Source organism: Vespula vulgaris, chromosome 13 (assembly GCF_905475345.1).
Source record: "Vespula vulgaris chromosome 13, iyVesVulg1.1, whole genome shotgun sequence".
Taxonomy (NCBI): Eukaryota; Metazoa; Arthropoda; class Insecta; order Hymenoptera; family Vespidae; genus Vespula; species Vespula vulgaris.
In genome coordinates this window covers 139,428-165,099 of record NC_066598.1, presented here as the reverse complement: position 1 = coordinate 165,099, position 25,672 = coordinate 139,428, and the positions used below count along the sequence as shown (strand labels likewise).

Sequence of the window (25,672 nt, the reverse complement as noted above, 5' to 3'; positions counted from 1 at the left end):
TCCATCTCTAAATCCTATTACAAACGCTCGTGCTATGAGTTGTAATCGTCGTCAATGATGACTTTCGTTATCCAAAAAGCTTTCGAAAAAAAATCAAATATACAAATCAATTGGTAAGAATTAGCGCTATTCGAGGTTATAACGAAATATATTTATTCGTGCCCGAATAAATTTCCCCAAAGAAGATTTGAACGTGTAATGTTATATCTGATCTTTCGCCGGAATGCGGATAACGGAATAATATTAATATCGCGCATTTGTATATCGTGAAATAGAGATCATTGTACTTTGCTCGACCGGTCCGACTTTTCATGCACCTGGTCTCGAAACTTCCCCTTCCGATTTCCACGCTACGATACACCTTTGAATAAAGTCGCCTATGTCCGATAACTATTCTTTCCCTTTCTCGAACAGATCGCTCGACGGAAAAAAAAAGAACAAAGTCAACCATTTTCGCGCTTCCATAAGATCACGTCAGATCTTATCGAAATTGACTAATTAATAGGACGCAGAAATATTATATAATTAAAGAATACCAGGTTGAAGAAATTTTGTTCGTGTATTACAATACACCCTTGTTGAGATAGTTGGATAAAGAAAAGGGATGTGAAGCAGAGGTAAACTTTCTCGCGATATTGAGAAAAGTATGCTCTCGGAGTAAATTAACGCAACGAAATTAAGCGGAGAAACAAAACGAAAGGAAATCGGTAGAAAACTGGAAGCGACGCTGTAAGATAAAGGTCAAGAGTCGTTTTAGCGAGAAGATAAACGAGTACAGCGATCGAGAGGAGGTAAGCAAAAGTTTCGCAAAGACGACGGATAAAAATTGAAGCCAAGTAGAGAAGGTAAAATGGATAGAACGAGCAAGGAGGATAAGCGAGAGAGAGAGAGAGAGAGAGAGAGAGGAGAGAGAGAGCGTAGAGGGCGCTGAAGAGTCACAAAGTGAAGGGTCGATGAAGCAAGTAGGTAAGGGCAACGAGTTATGAAGGGTCGCTAATCGCGGACTTGGATACCGGGAAACCGGGTAAAAGGGGCCGCCATGGGTCGAGGGTTCCGCTCTTCGTCCACCATCGTATCCGCCTCGAACGTTCTGCTTTTCTCTCTCTTTCTCCTTTACAGCTTATACGGTGTATGAATAACATTTCCCTCTCTCTCTCTCTCTCTCTCCCCCTACCTCTTTCTCTTTCTCTCTTTTGACATACGTATCTTCGATAATATCTTCCGTGATCAGATTTCGCTATATGTTTCGGAGACCACTGTTTTAACTCGTATAATTTTTGTATCACCCTAGGCGGCAGTAAAAACAGACTATCCTGCCCCCCCTTTCCTGTATCTCTACATTACGAAGTAACTTTTATCTTACTCTCATGCGCATTATGCATGCATAATATACGATATTCAGAAAGAGGAAGAGAGAGGGAGAGAGAGAGAGAGAGAGAGAGGAGTGCGCATACGGAACTTTCAAATTTCCGAGTAGATAAGACGACCGAATCCCCGCAAATTCATTATCGAGGAAGAGGTAAATAAAAGAAATCCTCCGTTGGAGAGAAATATCTTTTTCTTTTGAACGATAGCTAGAGATGAGCTTGAGATAAAATAATCTTCTTTCGGCGTTTCCTTTTGAAAAATCGATTTCGCTAGCGAAATAAATATTCCGACGTTTTGCGACTGCGGAGTTGTTTGAAACAAAGAGAAATAATGGGTGAGGTTGAAGAAAGATGCAGGCGCAAAGGATTTAATCGTCTTCGTACGGTTCGGAGAAAGGACTCGAGCGAGGTCGAGTGGATGGCTGCTTGTTGTTGGTCGAGGATTCAACGTAATTTATGGGAAATCGATCGACTGGCATCGAGTTGCATCAGCGTGACATAATCGCACGCGATCGTTTACGACACGTCGAGCTGTCGTATCAATGCAAGCGTCCGACCGACAGTGCCCTGACGTAACCATTCGCATCTTCTATCTCGAGGACGCTTTTCGGCCTTATCTCGGTTCTCCAGCCGGTCTCTTTTCTCGCCTTCTTGCATACGATATGGATACAAAAGTCGCCCGTTGTTGGAAGACCAACCGATCGAGTTCTTAAAGTCTAAAGTAAAGATAACGAACGATGATTTTCAGTACTAATCCTACTCTCGAGTACTCGGACTGACGGTGAATCAACATTACGTCCGTTTCAAACTAGTCGTAGAATCCCATTAAAAACACTTCAGCAACAAGCCGTGTCGTCGAAAATTTCGAACTCGATAGGTTTGCTTGGACGAAACAGAGTAGATCCCTTTTTCCTCTCTTTTACTTTAGGTTCGTGCAATGCCCTCTAACTTTTCGCCATTCTCGTGCGAAGAGATTGATCGCGTGATCCATAACGGGCCATGGCGGGTTCCTCACTTTCCATATCGGCGTTCGAGTTTTCAAAGTCTTTTCCAGACTTCATCGTCCCGGGGCGAAGTTCCCTCGAAGTCATCAAAAAGCAGCAACGCGACCGTTGGAGTTTTCCTTAGGCAACTTTCACTCGGTCGTCCTCCGTCACATCTCTGTCTCTCTCTCTCTCTCTCTCTCTCCCACTCCCTCTCCCCCTCTTTCGTTTCCCCTTTCGAGGCTCCCTCAGCTCTCACCCCTTCATAGCTAAGTAAATACTTCGCCCTAGTGAACGAAGGGCACACCGAAACACGTTTCTGACTTTCCTCGTCCTGGACTCGTCGATTCCGAGTCGCTCTCTCTCTCTCTCTCTCCCCCTTCCTCCCTCTCTTCCCCTTCCTTTTTTCGTCATGACAGCTTTCGTATCGATTTCCTCTCGGACCTCTCGAGGGCTCTCTATTCATCCTCCTCCTCTTCCGAATCGACGAGTTACGCAAGACGGATCGCTGGCTAGAGATCGCGCGAATTCGCGTCACTTTTTCAACGCGGACGCTTAATCCGTATTCTTCTGGCGGACTTGTGAGCCGATGGCTCGGGACATAATTCGTTCGATTTCAAAAAATGGCCCACCCTTTCCCTCCCTCCGTGCCGTTCCCTCGCATCCATCGATACTTAACGAATCTCCCGTAGAATGAATCCCGCTGCGAGCTGCGATTCGTTAAAGCCAGTCCCAGGAATGAAAACGATCGTTCCTCGTCCTTAGCAGGCTTCACCGATCTCTTGGTTTTTAGGCCAGGAATCGGTGCAGCGGCTCGAATCGTTCCATCTAAATCCACCATTATCGGAACTCTTGTCGCCTCCGTAGGAAGCTACTCGTGAAATCGACGATAACGAAGAAGAACCGTTGGTAGGCAAAAGGGAGAAGAGGAACGGGGATATCGTCGAGAGGGCAAAGGTAGCTTCGAGGGTGGCTCGGGAGAATCCTGGAAAGAAGAGTAAAGCTGCAAGGGAGGAAGAAATAGACAGATATGGAATCGAGCGTAACGTCGAAAGAGCCGGGAGCAATTTCCGGTGGCTTTTGTACGCCCTTTAAAAACGCGAACTGCGGAGGATGGCCAGAGAGAAAGAGAAAGAGAAGAAGGAAGAGAAGGGAAAAAATGGGAGCAGCACGGGATGGCGGAAAGCGGATGGAGAGTTTTGCGAATGTTCGTACGAGAGAGATCCTTTTGAACCAACAAATCCCCGAACGAAAGCAAGGAAGGATGACGAGAGGTTAACCGTGCTGGTCCTTGTACGTTCCTTCCCTCTATCCTCTTCCATTACTTTTCCTTTTCCTTATTCTTTTCCTCCTTTCGATCTTTCCAAGTTTATACCCATCGCGCGCACGACCCGTGATCGAGCAAGATGTTGAATAAATCGTGCCGATCCGTGTGCCGTTTGACTTTTGCCCGGGACACAGAATCGTTCTCGAGCATTTAAATTCCGTAAATTTCGATCGGTGGTGTCCTCTTCGTTCTTTAAACAAAACAAAGTCCTAACGAAAAAGCTCGGCAAATCTATAAAAGCAAAAGAAAGAATGGAAGAACGCGTCAGCCTCGTAGCGTTCCGAAGCTCTAAAAGCTTAGCACTCAAAGGATTAAACGCGTTGCGCACCGGTTGGTCACTGTTTATCTTAAAACTTTACTTTGAATTTCGAATCAGTCCTTGTCCAGTCACGATCGAATGTTTTCGCCGTAAGGATAAGAAGGTAAGAACTTTGTACTGTGGTGAAAAAAATTATTAGCCTCAAGGTCGGATGAAATCGCGTCCTCCCGGATAAATTTCTTTCGCGTTAAGATCTCTTTCCGTTCTTCGAAAAATCTTCCCCAAAAGCCACGGATTCGCTCGGATACACACATCTCTCTCTGGTTTCGATCGAAGATCCCCGTGTGTTCGAAGGATGCGAGGACGTTCAAAGCCGCGCGCAAGACCCTCGTCATAAACAAAACACCTCCCTTGTCGCTTCCCGCGATCGAAGCGACGAAGAGGTCGGCATCGCGAAAGAAGTAGGTACGTTTCCGTGCCAACGGATCTCGTTGCGTCTCCTTCGTCCTCTTTTATGTCGCGGCTACTCCGAGGAGGGCAGGGGCTTTCGTCGATAGGTCGAGTCAATGCACCATGTAAATGGATAAACTATATCGGGGAAATAAAGGAAAATAAAAGAAAAGAAAAGAAAAGAAAAGAAAAAACTGTCCTTTGTACTTGCTCGAAGCACCACAGTCCTGCCCGCATCGTGGATATTCTTTTCTCCATTCTTTTTCGTGGACCGCGAGGCACGGCGAGGTTCTAGGGAGAAGTTTAGCGTTCCTTTGATTGGCCGAACGCTAGGGTGTTCTCCATCGATATCAGGAGAGGAAGAGAGAAATGGACGGCGTCCCGTAGAGAAGGATAGGCAATGAGAAAGAGGGGGGTGGTAGGGAAAGGCGAGAGAGCGAGGGTCCGCAGCAACGAAGGGTGCGTGGGTTTTCTCGCAAAGGGTGCGTAGATCCAAAGAGGGGGACGCTCGTAGGGGATAAGAGGGAGACGCGCGCGAGGAGGAAGGACGGGGGATAGGAGGGAGGGGACGAAGCAGCAGCAGCGAGGAGGGTGGGTAGTGGGGGATGAAAGGGAGAAAACTAGAGGGTGCGTGTAGGCCTGGGGAATCAGTCGCGGACGAGCTGCGTTCGGGGTTTTATCTATAGCTCTGTCCCCTCCGTCTTCTTTGCTCTCTCGCTCGGTTCTCCCGCTCTCTCTTTCTCTCGCTTCTCGTTCGTCCTTCTTTCTTTCGCCCTTTTCGGTGTGAGCGAGCGCGCGAGCGCGCGCGCGCACCTACGAACGCCGTGTGCACCGTTCCCGAGAGAAGGTCGTTCCTGTGGGATAACAGGAGCGTTAGCGGTGGTAAACAGAAGCGAGGAAGAAGAAGAAGAAGGAGGAGGAGGAGGAGGAGGAGGAGGAGCAGGAGGAGAAGGACGAGAAAGGGAAGAAGGAAAGAAGAGTTTTTGCGTTTATCCATGAAAAATTGTGTTACGACTCTTCTACCACCGTGCAATATTTCTGTGAAGTCGGGAAATCCTACGTTTTCTTTTTTTTCGTTTTTTGGTGAATTCATCTCGTCGACCGACAGAGCATCGGAGCGCCGGACCGCGTCGGATCGCGTCGGACCGCGTCAGATTGTGATACAGTGCGTTTTACGCGCATCCTCGAAGCGTGCGAAATTCGTTCGCCCTCTCCCTACTCTCTCGAGCCGGCCACGCGGTCGGCGGTACTGCTATCCTTTTCCTTTCAAAACTGGCACCAATGGTTCACATTTTGGAAGTGGTATCGTCGCGTCGGAACGACATGCATATGGTGAGTGTTTGGCAAATTCTCCGTAGGACGTCTCCTCCGTACTCTCGTACTCCCGCTTTCCTCTTCTCGCGTTCTTCTCCCGCAACGAACGCGGCTCCGGATTAAAGCGACTATCGCTTTTTTGCACGTGGACGAAAGAGTTACGTCGCTTTACGCTCCTATCGGACCGATAAATATGCTCTCGAATATCGGAAAAAATATCGATTGTACTTTCCTTCGTAAAATTTGTTGGGTCGTGTCGGCCGGTCGTCGTGCTCTCGCTCGAACGGGACCCGGGGAAAGGCGGCGCATGGAGCGTTTCGGAAAGAAAGAGAGGATCGTTGGCGACAGCGAGCGTTGGGTCGCGCCCGGTGGGAGCACGCGAAAACGCACGCGATCTCGGTGGCTTTACGATCCGTGTTCGATCTCCGCTCGAGCACGGATGATCTTATCGAGGAGGCGCCGGAGGAGGGCCCTTCCGCGCGTCCGCCTCGTAAAGTATCCTCTCCGTTTGTGTTTACGCCCGACTATTTCTGGCAACTCGGCGCTCGCTCGAGCAAACGTTACGTTACACTACTGCCATATGTTGTTTCTCTGACCAGCCTTTGCGCGTAACGCTTACAATAACGTTTCCCGATTCCCCGTCGCGCGGCACATACGCACGTACGTGCGTTAGGCGAAAAAGAGAGGAGACAGCATGGGGGGAGAGACTCACATGCAAACGCGCGCACGCACGACGTACACGCCTCGCTGCATTAAGCGTTACCCCGTGGACACGCGTCGTTTAGGAGGAAGAAAAGCAGCTGCTCTAACGCAGCCAAGTGCTTGGCTTCGCTCGAAAGCACTTTGATCCGTCGTATGGATTATTTTAAAAATTACTTTTGTGCGTTCCGTGCTCGTCCATCGTATATCCTCGCCTTAATGGCTTCTCCTACTCACCTACTTTTTAAGATTTAGGATCGGACGCGCATATCCGACTCGTTGTACACGTTTGTATTCGCCTAACGTTTCAACGTGCTACTACGGTAACTACCGCGACTACTACTTAGATTCTCTTCGTCGGGAGAGGGAAAAGAAGGAATAGACGTTCGGTCGTCGCTCGCGATACCACGCTCGGAACTCGATCGGTACGTGTCAAAGCGTATCGTCGTACGAGTATTATTCCTTCGCTCTTCCGCTCGAAGCAACATCGATAACGATCGCACGACTTATAAACGGTCCATTATTTCGCCGAAAAGCAAAAAAGAATAGTCACGTTCGGAGGATCGACTTCGTAGCTTCGGCTTGGGTTTGGGTTTGGGTTGGCAATTCGGTTAACACGGGCGGTCTTCCGACGCTGATATTTCAGGCACGACGTCCATTTATCCCTCGCCCTGTCGATTCGCGTCGGTTCCTTCGGCGCCAGCACTGTCCGTCGTCGTATATTATACGGGCACATACGCGCGAGTGTTTGTATCGGAAACGTCGGACGTTGGAGGCGGAGGAAGAGGAAGAGAAACGCCGATGGTAGTCCCACCGGTACACATGACACGTTCTCACGAGACGACGAGGATGCTGCTGATGCAGAGTCGTGCATCAATTAATTCAGCAGCACACGTGAATGTGCCGACGCATAGCGTCGTAGTAAATGCGCTCCATCGCCGCCATCGCCGACGCCACATGGCCACATCGCTTCCCAACTGTTCATCAATCTCAAATCTTATGCCCGTTATCTATCCCTTTCCTTTTGTATCGTCCCATCTGGGTATGCGAACCAACGGAACCGAATTCTAGAGATCCCTTCGACGATCTCGGCTCGTCGAGAATTTTTCTCAGATCGATCGGTCTCCTCGATGAAACTTTTAATCAACGAACTCGCACTATTTTACGAAAGTTGTCCGTCCGGATTGCGTAACAAGAATTTATTTAGCGGGAACGTGCGGCTCCCCTCGGCCCTCGAAGAAGTCGCAGAACTTTCGGGTGTTTCGTCGGAGATGAATGAGATATATACATATATACATATATATATACATGTATATGTACATATGTGCGCGTATATATAGTCTGCTTTGCTCATTGTAGAAAGTCCCCTACCCAACGACAGATCCAACGACATAACGTGGACGCGCCCACTTTATCGACCCAAACCCCCGTGCATGTTAATGACCATCACGAATTTAAATATCGCCGAGAGCAGATTTAAATGGGACCTTCGCGAATTCGACTGGACGTTGTTAAAAGTGCGATTGTATCGTCAAATTGATAAAGGGGAACGATAGTACGAGGTTGGTGGGAATGGGGAGAATCGGAGCGAGTAGAAACCGGGAAAAGCATCTTATTCGCGGAAACAAAGAAAGCTAAGCGGGGACGTGTACGGTACCTTACGGATACCCTCGACTTTTACGAACGCGGAAATTCTATCTTTCGTCGGACGCGTTATAACCTTTCGTCCTCTCCTCGTACTTCTTATCTAATTTTGATCGTTGAGCGAACAGATAACCTGTTCCATCCATCGATTCGTAATCGAGCGTAACGTGTAATCGCGCTTAGAAAAGCCGTCGTCGTTCGCCTAATCATTAATATGCAATAATTAAGCGTCGAAAAGTCGAACGTGGATACGAGTACGCGATGAAAAAACCGCGTGAAAGAACTTTGTAAATCGTCGCGACAATCGCTTCGGCCCGAACCGATTTTCCGCGAGGTCTGTACATGGATATGTGAAAGCGAGCACCGAAGCAGCACGAACTCGAAACAGAGAGAAAGAGAAAGAGCCGGATAACATTTGACATTTAGTGCGCAGCGAGGCATTGGCTTAGATTACAATCGGTAAACGCCGATTGGCTCTGCGAGGGTGCAAAAGCTCACTCAACTCAAATGCTCTTTGGGAAGAGTATAGTCGGCGCTCAAATATTTGCGGAGTGTTAGAGAAAAACGTCACAACCGACTAGCGAGGTGAATTTGAAAAAAAGAAGAGAGGGAGAGAGGGAGGGAGAGGAGAGAAATCCGAGAGGCGACAGGATGTCTTTGTGTCGAAGGAACGTGACGAAAAAAATCGCAATTGGAAACGTTGAAATATATTCTTCTCGCCTTTGATCTCGTATCCTGTTCCACGGGTTAACGCGATGCTCCACTTCTTTTACGTCCACGAGTGTTACTCGTTTATCGAAAGTTTCACATATCTCGTATCTTTTAAACCTGAAACAATTTTGTAAAAGCAATATCACGGTATGACAAAACGTTTACCTACCTCGTCTTGATTCACCTACCTCGAATATATAATTTACGTCCATAATATATCGTATAATATACGCAGCGCGTCATGCGCGAGAAAGTTATGAGTGGCTTAATTTCGCGTTAAAACTTTTTAGCTTCGAAACTCGTGATGCGGATAAAACTGTTTTCTGCTGATCGTAAAATATCAATTGTATACTTGGCTCTAAATTAATTTTCAGTTTCAATTAATTCGCCAATTAACTCGGCTGGAATCCACTTAGATCTAATATACTAGGAAGCATCTCATCCTTCTCCTTTCCTCCTGTTTCCCAGCGGCATACGTCTCTTTTACTCTCGGTCCTGGCACACACTCGGTAAGGCACCCAACGCGAGAAGCGTACGAAGGAGAAGTGCATTTGCTTTGGAACATTCGACAAATTAGCTGTATTACCGGAGCGACCGCGGATGCAGATTTCGTGGGATATACAGTTTCCCAACGGTTACCGTGTACGTGGAGAATCATCAAAGTTAACTCGAGTCGAGTGCGCACCTGCAGACGGCTGGGCCGCTGCTTCTATTTCTCGTCTCCTCGGTACTCCATGTCTCCCGCTCGAAACTGCGAGCGAATCAGTCCGGTATAACGCGGAAACGTCGTTAAACGATCACCGAATCCGAACTTTCGAAGCGATCGCTCCTGCGGTTAATATGCGTCCTATCAAACAGGCCCGAATGTTCGATGCGCTCGACACGGTACAAGTCTGTGTCTCCACGCACACAATCGATAAAGGGAAAATAGATAGTTGTTTGGAGTCTAGTTTAATTCGCTAATCCTCTTCTCGCCTAAATGATCGCTAATAAACGATCAACGTCGCTATTCGGGTCGCCGTATTGGGTGATCGATGTTAATGAGAAATGCGAAATTTTTCTACTTCTCTGACGTACCAATTTATACTCGTCACGTTTCTAGCACGCGAATCATTTTTAAAATGATTTTTTTACCAAGCCGTAATCATTAATTTTCCTTAATCTACGCGTACACACGCGGATGCGTGCGCGCGCGCGCGCGTGTGTGTATATGCACATACGTGCCACGCGTATATTTAAAATTATGGTTTCGGTAGGGACTTCGATTGACGGTATTGATCGGAACGCGAGAGAAAGAGAGCCGATGGAAAATACAGGCAATTCTGTTTTCCTATTCGATCGTATCAGGCGGGAAGGTAAAAAGATCGTAATGGAAGAGATGAAGTCATCCGACTCGTTACGTGGCCATGATCGAAATTAACTCGCTGAAGGGTAATCAAGTAATGAATACATCGCCGGCGAAGGCCATACCTATATAAATCATGCCGTAGAGGATGCCAGAGGGAGTCCGCAGGGCGAGCCCTTATCTCCAATCAGTACATTGATTGCACGCAGCCAGGTCAAATACCGGGTTTCCACTTGGCGCTTCGGCACAGCCACGATAGCTTATTCAATTTCCGAAACGGTATTCACCATTCAATTCGCCGCTTATCAGCCTCCACCCATTCGATATCTGGATTTTACGTGGCTTTCCTAAGACTCGTGCGTTTGCTCGTTGAAAAAAGAAAAAAGAAAAAAGAAAAAAGGAAAAAGAGAAAAAAGCAAGGGGACTTGGTGGGATATATCGTCGTAGGATACGTTCCACGAACTTTCCACGTTCCGGCTGCAAATTCTCTCATGGGCTCGTAGTAACGGGTCCTTGGGGTTTCTCTCTCAGACCGCTTGAATACACGAAGATTTTATCCGCTATCCCTTTGACTATTTATTTCCTATTTATTTCCTATTTATTCGCGTATATATCTGTTTTATTTCCGACGAAGGAAGTCGAGATCGAAGGGGAGTGTCAAATAGACGAATACGAAATTGGGACGATCAAAATTGCAGTTCCTCGTGATTCTTCCTTTCAGGGATATCGTTCTACATCTATCTAGAGAAGGCAACGCTCGCTTTCCCCGCAGTGTACATAGATAATCGAGCTTAATTAATTACCCGTGATGCGCGCTCGGGTCTCGGCAAACACATTTACTTATTAGCATCTATCTTGAGTGGTGCCTCTCAAGGGAATCGATTTTCTAAGTGCACATGCCTGATGACACGAATTGCCAAAGGGTCGACGCTCGATCGTAACGCGATCATTAAATAAAGGCGCGGAGCGAGCTGCTCCACCATGTCGTTATGAAAGAGCCTTACCTATTAATAAGAGGTAGTCGCTTTTGTTGAAATACATGCCGTCCATTAATACTCAACGTTCGAATAATTATCTTCTACGCTTACGTTTGATTCATTGTTTATTCGAACGGGAACCGAGTTTCCTAGCGAGATCATTAATCGATAGCCATTTGTCTTCGTTATTGGTGTTAAGGACGAGCACGGCAATGGACAACGAAAGTAGCTATCCAGTCGATGGTTCTCGACTGGCACGGAAGGACTCGGTCGAATCGTAAGTGACATTTATGCGATGCGTTCGGCGTTAAAGTTACTCCGAGGAGGCGAGCGAATGTCGCTAAGCTCGCTAGTACCGCTATCGGCACACCCGACAACGCACGAGGCAGCAACGCACGACGTCCAACGAGCGAGCAGTGCTTGTAAGATGACTCGTCCTATCTCTCTTTCTCTCTCAGCTTCCTTGCTCTCTTACCGATAAACTTTCACTTCGTACTGAAGCAACTATTAGAAGAAATAATTTATTTACCATCGATCCGTTGGAAAACTCGGCAAAACCCGATAACTCTGCGCGACTCTTCCCGCTCTCTCGCTCATTTTTTTTTCCTGTCCCACTCGTGAAAAGTATATAGCGTGTACGAGATCCACGTGGTCATGGCACTGACCCCTGCAATGCGACCAATTCCCCTTGGTATCTGGCGTGCGCGTAGGAAGAAAAACTTTTGGGGCTGCCTCGCACGTTCCCATCTACCGCACGTTCGTTCTCTATCTTTCTTTTTGCCTTCTCCCCCGGCAATTCTTATGGGAAATACCGTATAATGAAAAAAAGTAGCGAGTCAGAAGACAGATGGTCGTGGCATTCGAAGGGATCCCGAGCGTGTCATGTCCATGTTAAAGACCAGATTTCGTGCTCCCACTTCTAAGATTCATCGTTCCTTAAGCGGTCCTAATCTCTTTCCGGAATCCTACGACTCGGATGGATGCCATTGCATTACGTTCGTCCGTTGTATACCGAAACATTGCACCCTTATGGACGTATTCGTTTGTAAAGAGATAAAGAACGAATCGAGATCGAGTTAGCAGTTTCAAATTCTCTATCGAAATTGATTAGAGAAATCGTGTCGGCGGTAAAGACGGACTAGTCCCTTCCGTTCGTGCGTGCGCTAGCGCTCCGTCGGAAGGAAAATTGGTCGGGGAAAGCACTTCCAAGCGGAGTGGCAGGATAACGCCTTATTGGAAGGAGCGTCCTCGGTAACGGGGACGTTAGTGCGCTAGGGTGAAAAACGAGAAACACACGAGGAGCGAGGGATCTCTCGAAGGATCGAAGTTACGGTGCTCTGTCCCTTGCGTCATGAATCATGCATCTGGATCCCTCGAGGAGAGAAGTAGAGCGTGCTGCGGCGGCGTGGTCCGACAAATAAACAATGTTATTTGTTCTGGGAGTCCAAGCCATCTCCGCTGCGGTCCAAAAGATTTGAGCAGAATGCTACGAAAGGACCACCACGGTCCGACCGTCCTCGTCTCTCTCTCTCTATGTGTACATATATATATATCCCTCTTCCCTCTCACTCCTATTTCTGTCTTCGATCCCGACATTTTCCCCTTTTACACCGTCTACCTATAAGGATCTCGCTCCTTATCCTTCGTCGTCGGTGTCGTCGGCGTCGTCGTCGTCGTCGTCGTCGTCTTCGGCGGCGGCAACGGCGGCAGCGTCTTTACCACCCTTATTCCCTGACAGTTGGACCTGTCAACGACAGAGGTACCTCTCACCATCTCCGATGGTGTTTGAGCGAGAGCAAAGTGACGAAGGACGAATGTACACCCACTGGACACTTCGTACCGAACAAATAACGACACTTCCGCTTGCTGCACGCTTTCTGGAGCAATTCGTTCTTTTCTCCTTGCCGCTAGAAGTACGATCTCGTCTTATACTTTCTTCCATTTTTCTTTTCCGCGACGTCGCTCTTTTTCGTACAACTTTTTCTTTTTCAAAAAAGAAGGGATTATCGATCGTAACCAATATAGACAAGATTTTTTCATCATTTATGAATTTTTATTAAGAAACGAATAGATCGCGCACTCTTCTGACCGTGACTGATCGGTACTTGAACTCTTTCTGTTTCAGATGAACCGTCCTATTCAAGTGAAGCCGGCGGACAGTGAAAACCGCGGAGGTGAGAACGATCGATTTATCTATCGGATACAATTATCGTATTGTCATAAATCCTTATTTATAATAAGGTAAAAATATTAAAGCAGGTACTTTAGCTTATCTTTACTATTATGCGTTCTGGCTTAGAGCAAGATCGATCCTTTCAACTTATTATTCGGGAAATCTAAGGACGACCCTGGGTTTGGATCCGCTTCAGCGATCTATATTTTTCGTTTTTCGGAATAAGAATAAAACGCCCTTTAAGACTTTTTGCGTAAGGGATCTTTTTCTTTTTCTTTTTTCTTCTTTCCTCTTTTTTTCTTTTTATAGAATTTTCTCCCAATTCAGGATCGGTCCTTCTTCCGTTCTCGTCGTCGTCTCTCGGTCGACCATTGCTCCAAATTTTCTCCTATCTCTGGCACTCAGCCAGATGTGTTTGGCTTTCTGCGTAAAAGCTGATTGAATTCCCGGTAGCTTTTAGCGGGCTACCCCGGGTCGTGCTTGGAGTTTCGGTAAATGAGACCTACTCGCTGTGTTTGTTCACGACGCAACCACCTCGGTTTTAGAAACGTTGCGAAAGGAATTTTGAAAGAAGCCAAGTTATATAATATCACGTGCCGTTAACGAGAGACGCGTCACTCCGTAGAGATTTGAAAACGTCGACAACATTCGGCTGTCATCCGATACGATGCGAGAGAACACGTCGTTCTCTCTTGCGCTTTATGCGAACGCGAGGCAAAGTTAATAACGAATATGTGGACAATTCGGCAATTCGTATGTAATCTACGACCACCTAGCGTAAACGAATCGCTCGAAAATTCTCTTGGGATCTACGAGATATACGAATGACGTAACACATATCCATTCCCTAGGACGCAAACAGCACCGGACCGTAGGATACGCGGTTAAAAATCTGTTGACGGTACGTAAATATTGTGAAAAACGCGCTCTGCATATAACGCAAACATTTGTCGCCGTACATCCATTATTACGGCGATCCTCCAGAGACATCGTCACATTTTTAGAACGCATCGATTTTATCGACACCATCGAATTCAATAACAACGGCGACATCCTCCCTCAGTGACTTTCGAAATTGCATAGCCCTTTCCCCAGCGCTCTCGCGTTTCTTCTCAGGAGAAGTGAAATCGATCGGTCCAACGTTCGGTCTCCCATCGTATCATTATTACCCACGTACGGAGACGTGGCGAACGAAACAACCTTATAAAGATATACGAACGTCGGAGATAATTTTGAAACGTTTGAACTTGGAACTTAGTTTAGTGTCTCCCGCTACGAGCCCGCATGAGAAGCCCGATGATTCAACGAACTCCTCTTACGTTTTGAAAGCTTCCACGGGCGGCGATGTCTCATCGTTGAAGTTAAAAATGCGATAAATTCAAATTACACCGCTACAACGAATTGGAGTAAGCCTTATTGGACTTGATATAATACCAATTTCATAGAACAGGAATGAAACATTTTCAAGATGTTTCCATCGACCACTTGAAATTTTTATAGACCAGAACGAATTGCAAGTGAATAAAGAAGACTCAGCCTTTTTTATCGACTGTAATGCTTTCGAGTAAGAATCCGTGTGCATCAAACGTTCCACGGAAAGGAGATGGAGGAGCAATAGAAGGAAGAAGAGAAGCCGAGAAGGAGGGAAAGTGCGCAGGGGGATCATAATTCATATGCTAATCTGGAGGAGATGCCATTGTAATCTCCGGTCGCCCAGCTCGGTACGGCCTTACAAAGCCTCGCCTTGACGCGGATGTAGGCTGAGTGATCCGATGCCTCTCTGCTACTGCTACACTGCTGCTATTGCTGCTGTCGTTGCTGCTGCTGCTACTGCTGCTGCCATTGCCGCCGCCGCCGCCGCCGCCGCCACCACCACCACCACCGCCGCCACCACCGTCGCTACTGCTGCTGCTGCTGCTGCTGCTACTACTACTACTTCTACTACTACTACTACTACTACTGCTATTACTGCTGCTGCTCGCTGTTACCGTTACCGTTGCCATTGAGGCCGATGCCACGTACTATACCTATGTAGATACTACGCTGTACTCACGTACTCGTGAAGTTCAATCAGGGGGTTAGTGAACTTCAGTAACACGAACGAACCGCTTTCTCCGACCTAACCTCCTGGATATATTCTAAACCAGGATTCGTCTCTTGCCTTTGCCACGTTCTATCGCCCAAGATGGTTTCAGAATCTTCCTTTTCTCCCCCCCCCCTCTCTCTCTGTCTCTCTCTCTCTCTCTATCTCTCTCTCTCTGTCTATCTATCTATCTATCTATCTATCTATCCATCCATCTATCCATCTATCTATCCATCTATCCATCTATCTATCTTGGCACGGTTTCTGCCTACATCTTAACGGCTTCTCTTCCAAGTCCCATGTCTCGCCGTCAACGTCTCCTTTCCACGACATTTCTAATCGGCAAGGGGAGAGAATTCACAACCGTTGTGCGTCTCCGTCATCAAGGGTCAAAGTTTGAGATCCTACTACCAATGTTGAATGTCTAATTTGTCCCTTGGCATTAGATACGATTAGCTCAGGAGATCCGCGATTATTATTAGTCAGCACGTGAGATGTATCTAACTAATCGTAAGACAATGTTCTTAATTGATATTCCTCAGGGAACATGGCAGACGTTTATCTAGTGACGATTGTATTTCATGCGATTCGATGTAGAATCGTTAATTTAATTAACGTGCAAGACCAGAAAGAAATTTTCAAGAGAAAAGAGGTAAGCGAAAGTTCGGTCGTGAAAGTGACACTTTTATCGAGGCGATTTTTCGCAGGAGTCTTGAAAAGTAAATGGAATTAAGTCTACGCGGAGAGAAACAGATTTGAGAAATACGTATCTCACGTGGAAGTTGGTTGAAGTCGGGCTGGGCCGGAGTTCTCCAACTGGATAAGGGTGAAGTGGGAGCTGTACCGAAGCTAGTTGAACAAGTAGATAAGTTTCGATCCCTCGGCGATCCACCTTACCTCCATCGCCATCACTCGTCTTACTACCTTTGTAGAGATAAACGTATCCCGAGATATCAAGGGCCTCGGCTGGTACCTTCATTGCTGGTAAGCTAACTTTGGGTTAGCCAAAGTGACGTAGACTTTCGCTACACGGTCCACAGAAATCTTGGCGCATTTTCCAAAGTATTGAAACTTCGATTGTGAACAAAGTTTAAGAGGTTCGCGAAAAATTTAGAGTCGATGCATAGGTCGATACTTTTCTATGACGATATGCGACAGTTAACATCCTAAAACTCGTAGAATTATACCGTGCTTTGTTATTAAGAACAGAGATATCGTACAAATTTATATCTGCTTTTTCTCCACCGAAGATGCTACATAAAAACCCAATCCAATCGCAAAAGCCACAAATAGCAATACCGCGCGATGCGACATTTCTGGCGCGCGAATGAAATACTTTCTTTGTTCGCCGTCCATCGAGAAGATAAGTTCCCGAAGGTTAATTTCTCAGTCGGCTCGACGAGACCGAAGAAGAAGGTCCTTGAAAATGGCACGTTAACCGTCAGCTCCAGCGACAAAGGTTCAATTCTTGGGTCCCCACGGTGTCCTGACGCGACAATGAGAGCGAACGCTTCGTTGAAAAGTACCCGAGGCTGACGGAAGGAGAAGCTTCTCCTGTAAGGAATGGTTAAAGGGGTGGTTGGTGGGCGGTTTAAAGGGCGACCCGGCGAAGAAGCTGCTGGAGAAGTTGTCGGAGTAGAAGGGGTAAAATGATGTGGGCTGGCGGACGGGACGAAGTATGGGGAAGAATCTAGAGAAAGCGGAGATGCAACGAGGCTGCAAGTCAGGCGAGAATCTAATTTCCCGAGACAAATCCTTAAATGTGCCCTAGAGCCCGGCTGGAAGGCGCGAGTCGGGAGAATCCACCTCATGGAATGAGCTCTCGCGTCTAACATCCGCGACGATGACGACGACGACGACGACGACGACGACGACGACGACGACGACGACCTTTAACTCGGTTCGCCAATTTTACATCTCTATAACCTTCGCGAGAACGGGTCATTAAGCTCATTCACGCGGAGTATGCGGTATACCGACGAAGAAAGTTGTGACGCTCGGTATCGAGGTATAATGAAAGGGACAAGGAATTATCGAAACTTAATTTTTCTATTCTCAGAGACATTTTTATAACAGATTGTGACCGTGTATTTAATATTCTACAAGACATATTTTTGTATTTTTTAAAATAATTGGTAGTCACGCGGAAAAAAACAAAGCGCTGACCCAGATGCAACTGCGTTTGGGAACGCTGCTATTGGGAAACGAAAGAAAAAAAAAGTACGAACGAACGAACGAACGAACGAACGAACGAACGAACGAACGAACGAACGAACGAACGAACGAAAGAACGAACGAATGAAGAAGAAGCGTATAATTTGTTGGGCCCAATGCCATTTCTTTGTTCTGTTCTGTATTCCAGAGTGCATGATGGACGACGGGAGCGCCTGTGCCATCTTCTGGAAGTAGGAGGCACCGGTGGCAGCCGCTGAAGGTAACTTCGACTTCCAGGAGATAGCTAGCTTCCTTCCAGTACCTCTATTCTTCTTCTCCGCAAATCGGCAGAAAGAGAGCCCCCTTCTCTCTGAAAAGAGAAAGAAAAAAGTGAACGAAAAGCGAGACGAATCTTCCTTAACTTCGTCGCGCCATCACCGCTGATTCAGCCTAGCACAGCCCGCTGCAAAGTTCATTTTGCTGCTCGCTAGTGTTCGACCCACCACATATTTTGCCCTTCCTTTTACAGATCCAGCCCTTCTTCTACCTTCTCTTTTCTTACCACATGTCTTTCCTTTCTGCTTCAGTCACGAACGATCCTATTTCCCGACATACATCCAATCGGTATATGCGTTAGATATCCATCCTCGAAAGAGGCAGAATCCAAATTGCAAACGCCGCACGGAAAAATTTGTCGCAAGGAAATAGAGAGATCCTCCTTTTCGACTAAATCCATTCGTGAGCCGTCTGACGAAAAAGACCCTTCAGCGTCAGCATAAAGTAAATCGATTCTTCCTAATCAGCTTTCCAAATTATTGACCAAGAATCGAATCGACCATACCTCGAAGGCGCTCGCTATTCCGTCTTCGTCCTTTTTTCGCAATATCGCCATCTCCCATCGAGATTTTTTCACCCTTCTTTTTTCATTGATCACACCCGAACGCGCTTACAACTTCCATATCGCATTGCAATCTGGAATCCTCGTACCGGATCTTCGACACTCTGACGCACCGTCCATTGCCATCCTCTTCTCTTTCTCTTTCTATCTCATACGTCTCATCCAGCACGGTAGACATCATTACGGAAGAAAAGGTATTATGGACAATATTGTTTTACGTAAACCCACGTGCGTGACTGATACCTGTAGCCGTAAACTTGTCGTCTGTCTCCTTTTTCTTTTTCCGTATTACGCACAGCCGTTATCACACTGTTAAAGCCTAATTACGACGCGACTCGAGCGAACGCTTTTAGAATGCCATAAATTGCCTCGTCGCTCTATGAATTAACGCGAATAAGCACGCGAATAATGAAAATAGAAAAAGCGCAAGATGTAGCGTCGCGATTAAGACTCGCGTTTCTCGAGATAATTTTCCTTTCCCTCCGTGTGCGTGCGCGCGCGTGTCTGTGCCCGTGTACCGAACGTACGCTGACGATGAACTCTTCCGTCCCCGTCCCTCTTATCTCTTTCTTCGTACTTTAACCGACGGTCGTTCATGCTTCACGTTCCTTCAAACTCCTCTGTCGATTCCGAGTCTCGATACTGCCATCATCACCACTACCAGCCCTTGATCGTGTGCCACATATACATGTATAATTGATGTGTTTACCCTACACGTATAGCATAATGCATATACATCGAATATACGTGTATATGCGTATACCTTATATATAATTGCTCTTTACAGCTGTGACCATTAAAATAGTGGCTCGCTCGTTGGATGTGTTGTCTCGTTCGTTGTCGATGTGTTTTTTATCACCTTTGTACATATTTTCTAATTATGATGTGAACTACGTTTATCTTACTGTAATTAGATTTGATATTCTTTATCAAAATTTTTCACCACTCATCCGTGTCCGATCACTCTACGTTCTCCGGCCGTTAAAAGCCATACCCGATCAATCGTATTCTTACGGTTTCCCTTTTACACCTCTCTCTCTCTCTCTCTCTCTCTCTCCCTCTCTCTCTCTCTCTCTCTCTCTCTCTCTCGTTCACGCAGATACACCTACGTACACTGTCCCTTATCCCACGACAGTCTGTTTTGTCGAGTTAGAGAACGCTCTAACGTGTGAATACGTTTAGGTGCAGATATTTCTAAAGACGAGAAGAATGTAAATCGCAACTGAATTCCAAATTTTGTTTGCTTTAGTAAAATTTCTCGTAAAATTCATTGGGGGTTACCAGATCGATAGGAGAATGAAGTGGATCAGAAAAGTCGCGGCAATTAATTCTATTCGCTATCAGCATTCCTCTAAATTTGTACGAACGAACGCACACCAAACCACACACACGCTTAATAATTGTCGGACTCACGATCCCATGGAGGATGCCATTCGTCATGAACGTGTAACGAATAAAAAGAATTCGTTGGTATTTATCGAGTACGCTTAATTGGAAAATCCTGGACGGAAATGCTACGGAAAAATGTCGAACAAAGGAAAGAACGTTAAGCACGATAAGTATCAATGGAGTCGTGGGGGCCGAATTATTTCGCGAAAATCATTGTCGAGTTTTTTACGATCCGAAAAGATAATGACTTGCAAAAATATTATCCTGTCTTCTGGTGATCCTATCGCGAAAGACTCCAAGATCCTTGATCGGTTGTAAAAAATTGTTGCATCTATCGAGAAAGAAAAAATCTAATTAGTCTAATTAGTCCATACACGTCCGTCGTATGGAAAGAATTAAGGAAAACTGTGCAAAGGGCAAAACGACTTGGAAAACGGTCTGATTTTCGATATTATTCTTACACAGCTTAGAAATAGCTGCAGATTATCGTAAATATTCAATGTCACGTAATGAGTGTTGAGTGTAACCTTTTATATACAAGAGGGTATGCCTCGGCGCCGAGAGCGGCATTCTCCTCGGTGATTTCGTCCACGACGATTTCGACTAAAATTCTTCGTACGATCTATACGTGAGAAACTGTCGTGTTATATTCGGCCGAAATCATTGCGAAACGACTCGTTGCCATCGTCGAGAATGCCGTACGTAGTTACGTTTTACGTTTTATGTTTTACGTTTATATTTTTGTTACCTCTTACGTTTTACGTTTCACCAGGTTCTTTCGCGATCCCGTTCGTTTTCTCCACCTATTTCTTCGGCTTGTGACGTAGGTCGTAGGTTGGTATATTGGTTACTGGATTATTTTTATATCTCCTTACTGTCACCACATTCTTCTAATTCTTCTTCTTCTTCTTCTTATTATTATTATTGTTAAATATGTATATTATATCGTTAATTATTATTATTACAATTGTTATCGTTTTTCGAAAGGAACGTTCAAATTTGAAACGAGGCGGATTCTTTGGCGGAACGCTGCTACCATTGTCATCCAATTCTTCCATTACAATTCGACCGTTAGCCGATTAAATTGGAGATTCTGTCCTTGCGACGACAAAATTAATTTCGCCGAATATCCTATCGGGGGAACCGCCGATTTTCATTAGAGGACATCAAATTTGAATCTTCCTCGTACTATATGTTACCGTTATCGTTATCACGCATTAATACACACGCAGCCCTCCACGCTGTCTCAGATGGATACGTTTACCGCGATTGTAAGCCAGTGTAAACGTACGCATCGATATTTATATAGATCGTTACTTTACGTGTCTCCACACGGATGTGTTTACATTTTGTATACCCCTACCTCCTTCCCCTTAGGATGGTGGATGCTGGTGTAACCGTGTAACTTTGTCGTTCTCGGTGTTAGCCGCAAGATCTTCTCTTTGACGCCTATAAAGCACAAAAAGAAACCAAACGATCAAAATCCCTGCTACTCCGGACTTGAAAAGTAACTAACATTATTCTTTTTGTCCTTTTTTCTGTTTTCTCTCACTTTCGACACTCGGCCAACGACCCGCAGACAGAAAGCTGTTCGTGGGAATGCTGAGCAAACAACAGACCGAAGACGATGTACGACAATTGTTTGCTGCCTTTGGCACAATAGAGGAGTGCACCATCCTCCGTGGTCCAGACGGTAGCAGCAAAGGTGAGTACGGCATTTTTCTTCTTCCCCCGTACCTTACCACTTTCCTCCGTCTCATTCCTTATCCGTATGTGACCTCAACGTTCTTGTCCGAAACTTGTCCAGCAGGGTCCATCGGCTATCGCGATTAAAAGATTAAAAGCGAGTCAATCACGAAACTCTGCTGCAATTCCTCTGCGCTCGACGCAGACTCGTGTTTTCTCGCAGAAAAGAGATCTCTCGACAAAGACTAACTTTTAAATTAAAATACGAGAAAAGATTTTGCAAGAGAGGACTGACGTTCTCTCCGCTCGCCCCTTCCTGCGACTCTCCCGCTTTCACCCCTTCCTCTCTCTCTCTCTCGCTATCTCTCCGATTAGTTCGTTAAGAAGGGGAAGCGTTTTCTCGCGCGCGTTCAAACTGGTGATGAGCTGCGAAACTCATAATCCCTCCCCGCGGACGTGTTCTTCTCGAGGTCCATCGAATGGCGAGGTAGGTGAAGAAAGAATAAGAGAAAGAAGAAAAAGGAGAGAAAGAGGAAGAGAAAGAGAAGGAAGAAGAAGAAGAAGAAGAAGAAGAAAAAGGATTCTCGAGGGTGCACCTTCTCCACTCCTTTGCCAAAGGACGAAGAGCAAACCGAGACTGCGAAATTAATCACGAGATGCGCCGGTAAGAAAAAAACGCGAGAGAGAGTAAGCGCACTTCAAAAGAAGCAATTGCCTCGGTGCTTGCACGAAGACGAGAGAGAGAGAGAGAGAGAGAGAGAGAGGATAGCCCTTTAGACCGTCGTACCGATGAGTAAGCAACGACTACCAGCGGCCAAGTAAAAAAAAGTATAATCGCTCTGGCATTTGGATATTTGCTCGCGCTCCGAGCAACCTCCTTCCGCGTACTTGTAAAGAGAAAAAGAGAGGTAAAGATTTTTGCCAAGAGAGTAAGAAGAAGTTGATTGTATATGGTGACGGGGTAAGGAAGCTCGCTCGGAAAGGACAGGAAGGGCAATAATTTCCGCTGGACGAGGCAGGGAAATTTAAATATTTTCATTCAAAAATGAAGACCGCGAGTAATGGGATGCTGGTCGGGTCGGACGTGCTTTCAAGGAGTTTGCGAGAAACTGGCGGCGAGGAAGAGGAGACTCGAAGAAAATGAGAGGCGGAAAGGGAGTTAGAGAAGAGCGAAATGGGGTAGGGATAAAGGAAAGAGCAAGACGAACGAGACCGAGAAGAGAGTAGTAAGGAAAAGGGCAGGGCGCGGGAGGGGGCGGAGGCGCGAATGTAATTAAATTCCACTTTGAAGTGAAACTCACTTTCAGCAGTTAATAAGATTTTGATTCGTAGTCGGTGGTGACGTAACGCGGCGCCAATCGCGCTTGGCAGGTACCGGCTAGAATTCGCGACCCTCGAAATAGAGAGTCGAAGCTCGTAATCATGGAAATTTCGAAGGACGTTCGGTATAGCTCCAGAATTCGTTTCTTTCTAGAATTCGCTATTCCCGATCGCTTTAAAGTCTCGCGGCGCCATCGTATGGAGAAGCTGAAAGGAACTTTGCTCGATGCACGGATTTGTCTTTGCAAAATTCTCTGCGAAAGCCAGGGGATACCGAGAAGTCGAGGCAACGTCTCCTGTCACGAAGAAATTAACACGGGACTAACGTGCCTCCCCCAGGAACGACCCTGATCGCTTATTCCGTGCAACTCCGCGCACACGCATAAAGCTTCGCGTCCTCGAGTCCACGATCCTCGCCATGTAACCTCACCCAGATGGAAACTTTCCGAACACGCTTCATCACCACTTCGCCGGTGAGTTTCATAACTAGCTAATCCGAACTGTAATAGAGAGATCAGGGTAGGGCTGGAGCGCGCGTGACTGCTTTATACGCGTCGCCCTTTCCGCAACTTCAAATTACCTACGCTAAGGAGATATCGCTTTCGTAAATCTTATTTCGGATCATCCGTTAGTTAAGCGTCGGGATCAGTGAGACTGTTTCTCTCTTCCTCTTTATTCTCTTCCGACTCCCCGAGTCTGGGATATCCGTACGAGTCTCGTCGGTACAGCGTTTCAAAGAGCGGGAGGGAGAGAGAGAGAGAGAGTTATGACCTATCAAAATTACAGCCATTCCCAAAGCCCGTTGTTCGCAATCCCGTTTCCAACTTCGATAAAGCGATTCGAGAGAGGACGGGGCCGCGTTAAAGTAGCGCCCGGTAACGAGGAGTTTAAGAACACGATTCGAATGGACCCAACGTTAATAAGAGGTGTCGCGGAGGATTATTCGAAGGGGAAACTTTCTCTCTGCCGTGACGGACGGAGGAGGGAAAACCGAAAACCATCGGCCATACCGTCAAACTTTTCCTTTAACTCGATTTCTCTGTCGTAATCCTCCCTTCGATTAGCCGTATCGTCGACCGACCGAGTAGTACTCATCGTTCGTCCATATTCTTCGATTCTCTCGTTTCCGGTTATCGGTCAGCTCCATTCAACGATCGTTTCGACATTTTCTAGCCTCGACGGCATTGCGATCAAGGTCCCGGTGTCATTAGTTCTTTTAAGAATCGTTCGATTTTCGTTCGAATTTTCGCGCGGTACCTCCAAGTCGAAGCAAACGGAAACCCTCTGCGATAAAAGAAAAGTTCTTCCTGTGTACGAGAAGCGTTACATACCTTCGCCAGGAAGTTCAAAAGGTGCCGGAAGACTTCTCGGTAACGAGGAGTTTAAGAAAGGAATGGTAAGTCCTTGGATACAAAGACGGTAGAAGGAGATCGTCCTCCTGCGCCCGCTCCCTCTCGTCGTCCTCATCGTCGTCTTCGTCGTCGTAGTAACGCTCCACATTCCCTCGCCGAGTAACGACAAGGCTCTTCGTCCAATTATTTTTCCCTCGGTTCGAAACATTTCAACGCCACTTCAACGAACGAACTCGTTCTATTCTCGTTGTCGTGCAATTCCTTACTGCCTTCGTGCTACCCCTCTTTCTTTCTTTCTCTCATTTTCTCTACGCTTTTTCACATATACATACACGTTTGCGAGCTCGCGCGAGAAGGACGGACGGACGGAGGGAGAGAAAGAGAGGAGAGAGAGAGAGAGAGAGAGAGAGAGAAACTCCAAGCATGGACCGCGAATCCGCATTATTTCAATTGCGCGAACGGCAATAATTCACAGTGCTAAGAAGATTATAAAATGTTTATGAATAATGGAACGAAATATTATTCGGAGGCAAGCCCTCGAGGGTCCCGCCTCGTGCAAGGAGGGTCGCGCGCAGGACGAGGTAACACCACGGACAATGGCGAAAGCACCCTGGTTCTCTCTCTCTCTCTCTCTCTCTTCCTCCCTCCCTCTCTTTCCTTGCTCTCCTCAAACAGAGCTTTCAAGGTGTATTTGCGCGGCTCGCGTGGTTCGTACGCGAGCACGAAGAACGTACACCGAAGCGAAAACGCGAGAGAGGGAGAGCGATTCTATGCATTAACTTGTAATATTATTGCAATCCACCATTACCAAGCCCCTTTTCGTGAAAGACGTTACGCCGTGTTGCTCCGCCCTTCCCGAGAGACGCGTTACGTAACTTTTTTCCTTCTTTTAGTTTAAAGGCCTCTAATAGGTGTTTCGACGTGCGTCGTTAAGCTCTTTTTAGAAAGCAAAACGCGACGAAATTTTACCAGGCCTTAAACAACAATTTCCAGTCGACGAAAATCGATCGCTTTCAATGTACAGCGATCATCGATGATGCAAAAGGAATGCGTATAAAAGGACGAAATTGGTAGCGTACGCGAATAAGCACCGATACATTCGAGACGCGAATCCTGGGTTTGCAAGTGACAGCGCCGAGATTAATCATCGATAACCAGCGCCCATATAATACTCCCTCATAAAATGCTAGAGTGAGGAAATTATTGACTCGTACATCCCGTCAGCAATACCATCGAGGGGGATATTCCACCGTCATCTGTCTGTATTGTGCCGACGCGTTCGAAATCGACTGCGTTTTAGAACTGTTATCTCGATCATTGGAAATACAGGCTCGAATTTTTTACAACTCGAATTTTTTGCAGCTACAATTTTTTACAGCTCGAATTTTTACAGCTCTCCCCCCGTCCTCTCTTTGACAATTACCAATTTCACAAGCAACTTCATTGCGCGATCAGCTTCGCCGTAAATTGTATAACGCTTTCCATTTTTTGTTTTTATTTTTTCAAAGTTTCTTCCAGAATATTAAAATTTGTCGAACCGT

At 46.4% G+C, this 25,672-nt stretch overlaps 1 protein-coding gene across 17 annotated transcripts in view; it reads left to right on the top strand.

The window, feature by feature from the left end:
* The window catches only part of LOC127068422 (CUGBP Elav-like family member 4), a 520,701-nt gene that overhangs the window by 436,750 nt on the left and 58,279 nt on the right, over positions 1-25,672 (top strand). For 13 of the 17 annotated variants that reach the window (XM_051004620.1, XM_051004613.1, XM_051004618.1 and 10 more), the window contains 2 exons: positions 13,202-13,250; positions 21,353-21,478. In XM_051004620.1, coding sequence (XP_050860577.1) covers positions 13,202-13,250; positions 21,353-21,478 — 175 coding nt within the window. Of the gene's footprint in view, positions 1-5,022; positions 5,719-13,201; positions 13,251-17,694; positions 17,767-21,352; positions 21,479-25,672 lie in introns of those variants that run through there. The other 4 variants (XM_051004623.1, XM_051004621.1, XM_051004615.1 and 1 more) reach the window with 4 other exon arrangements.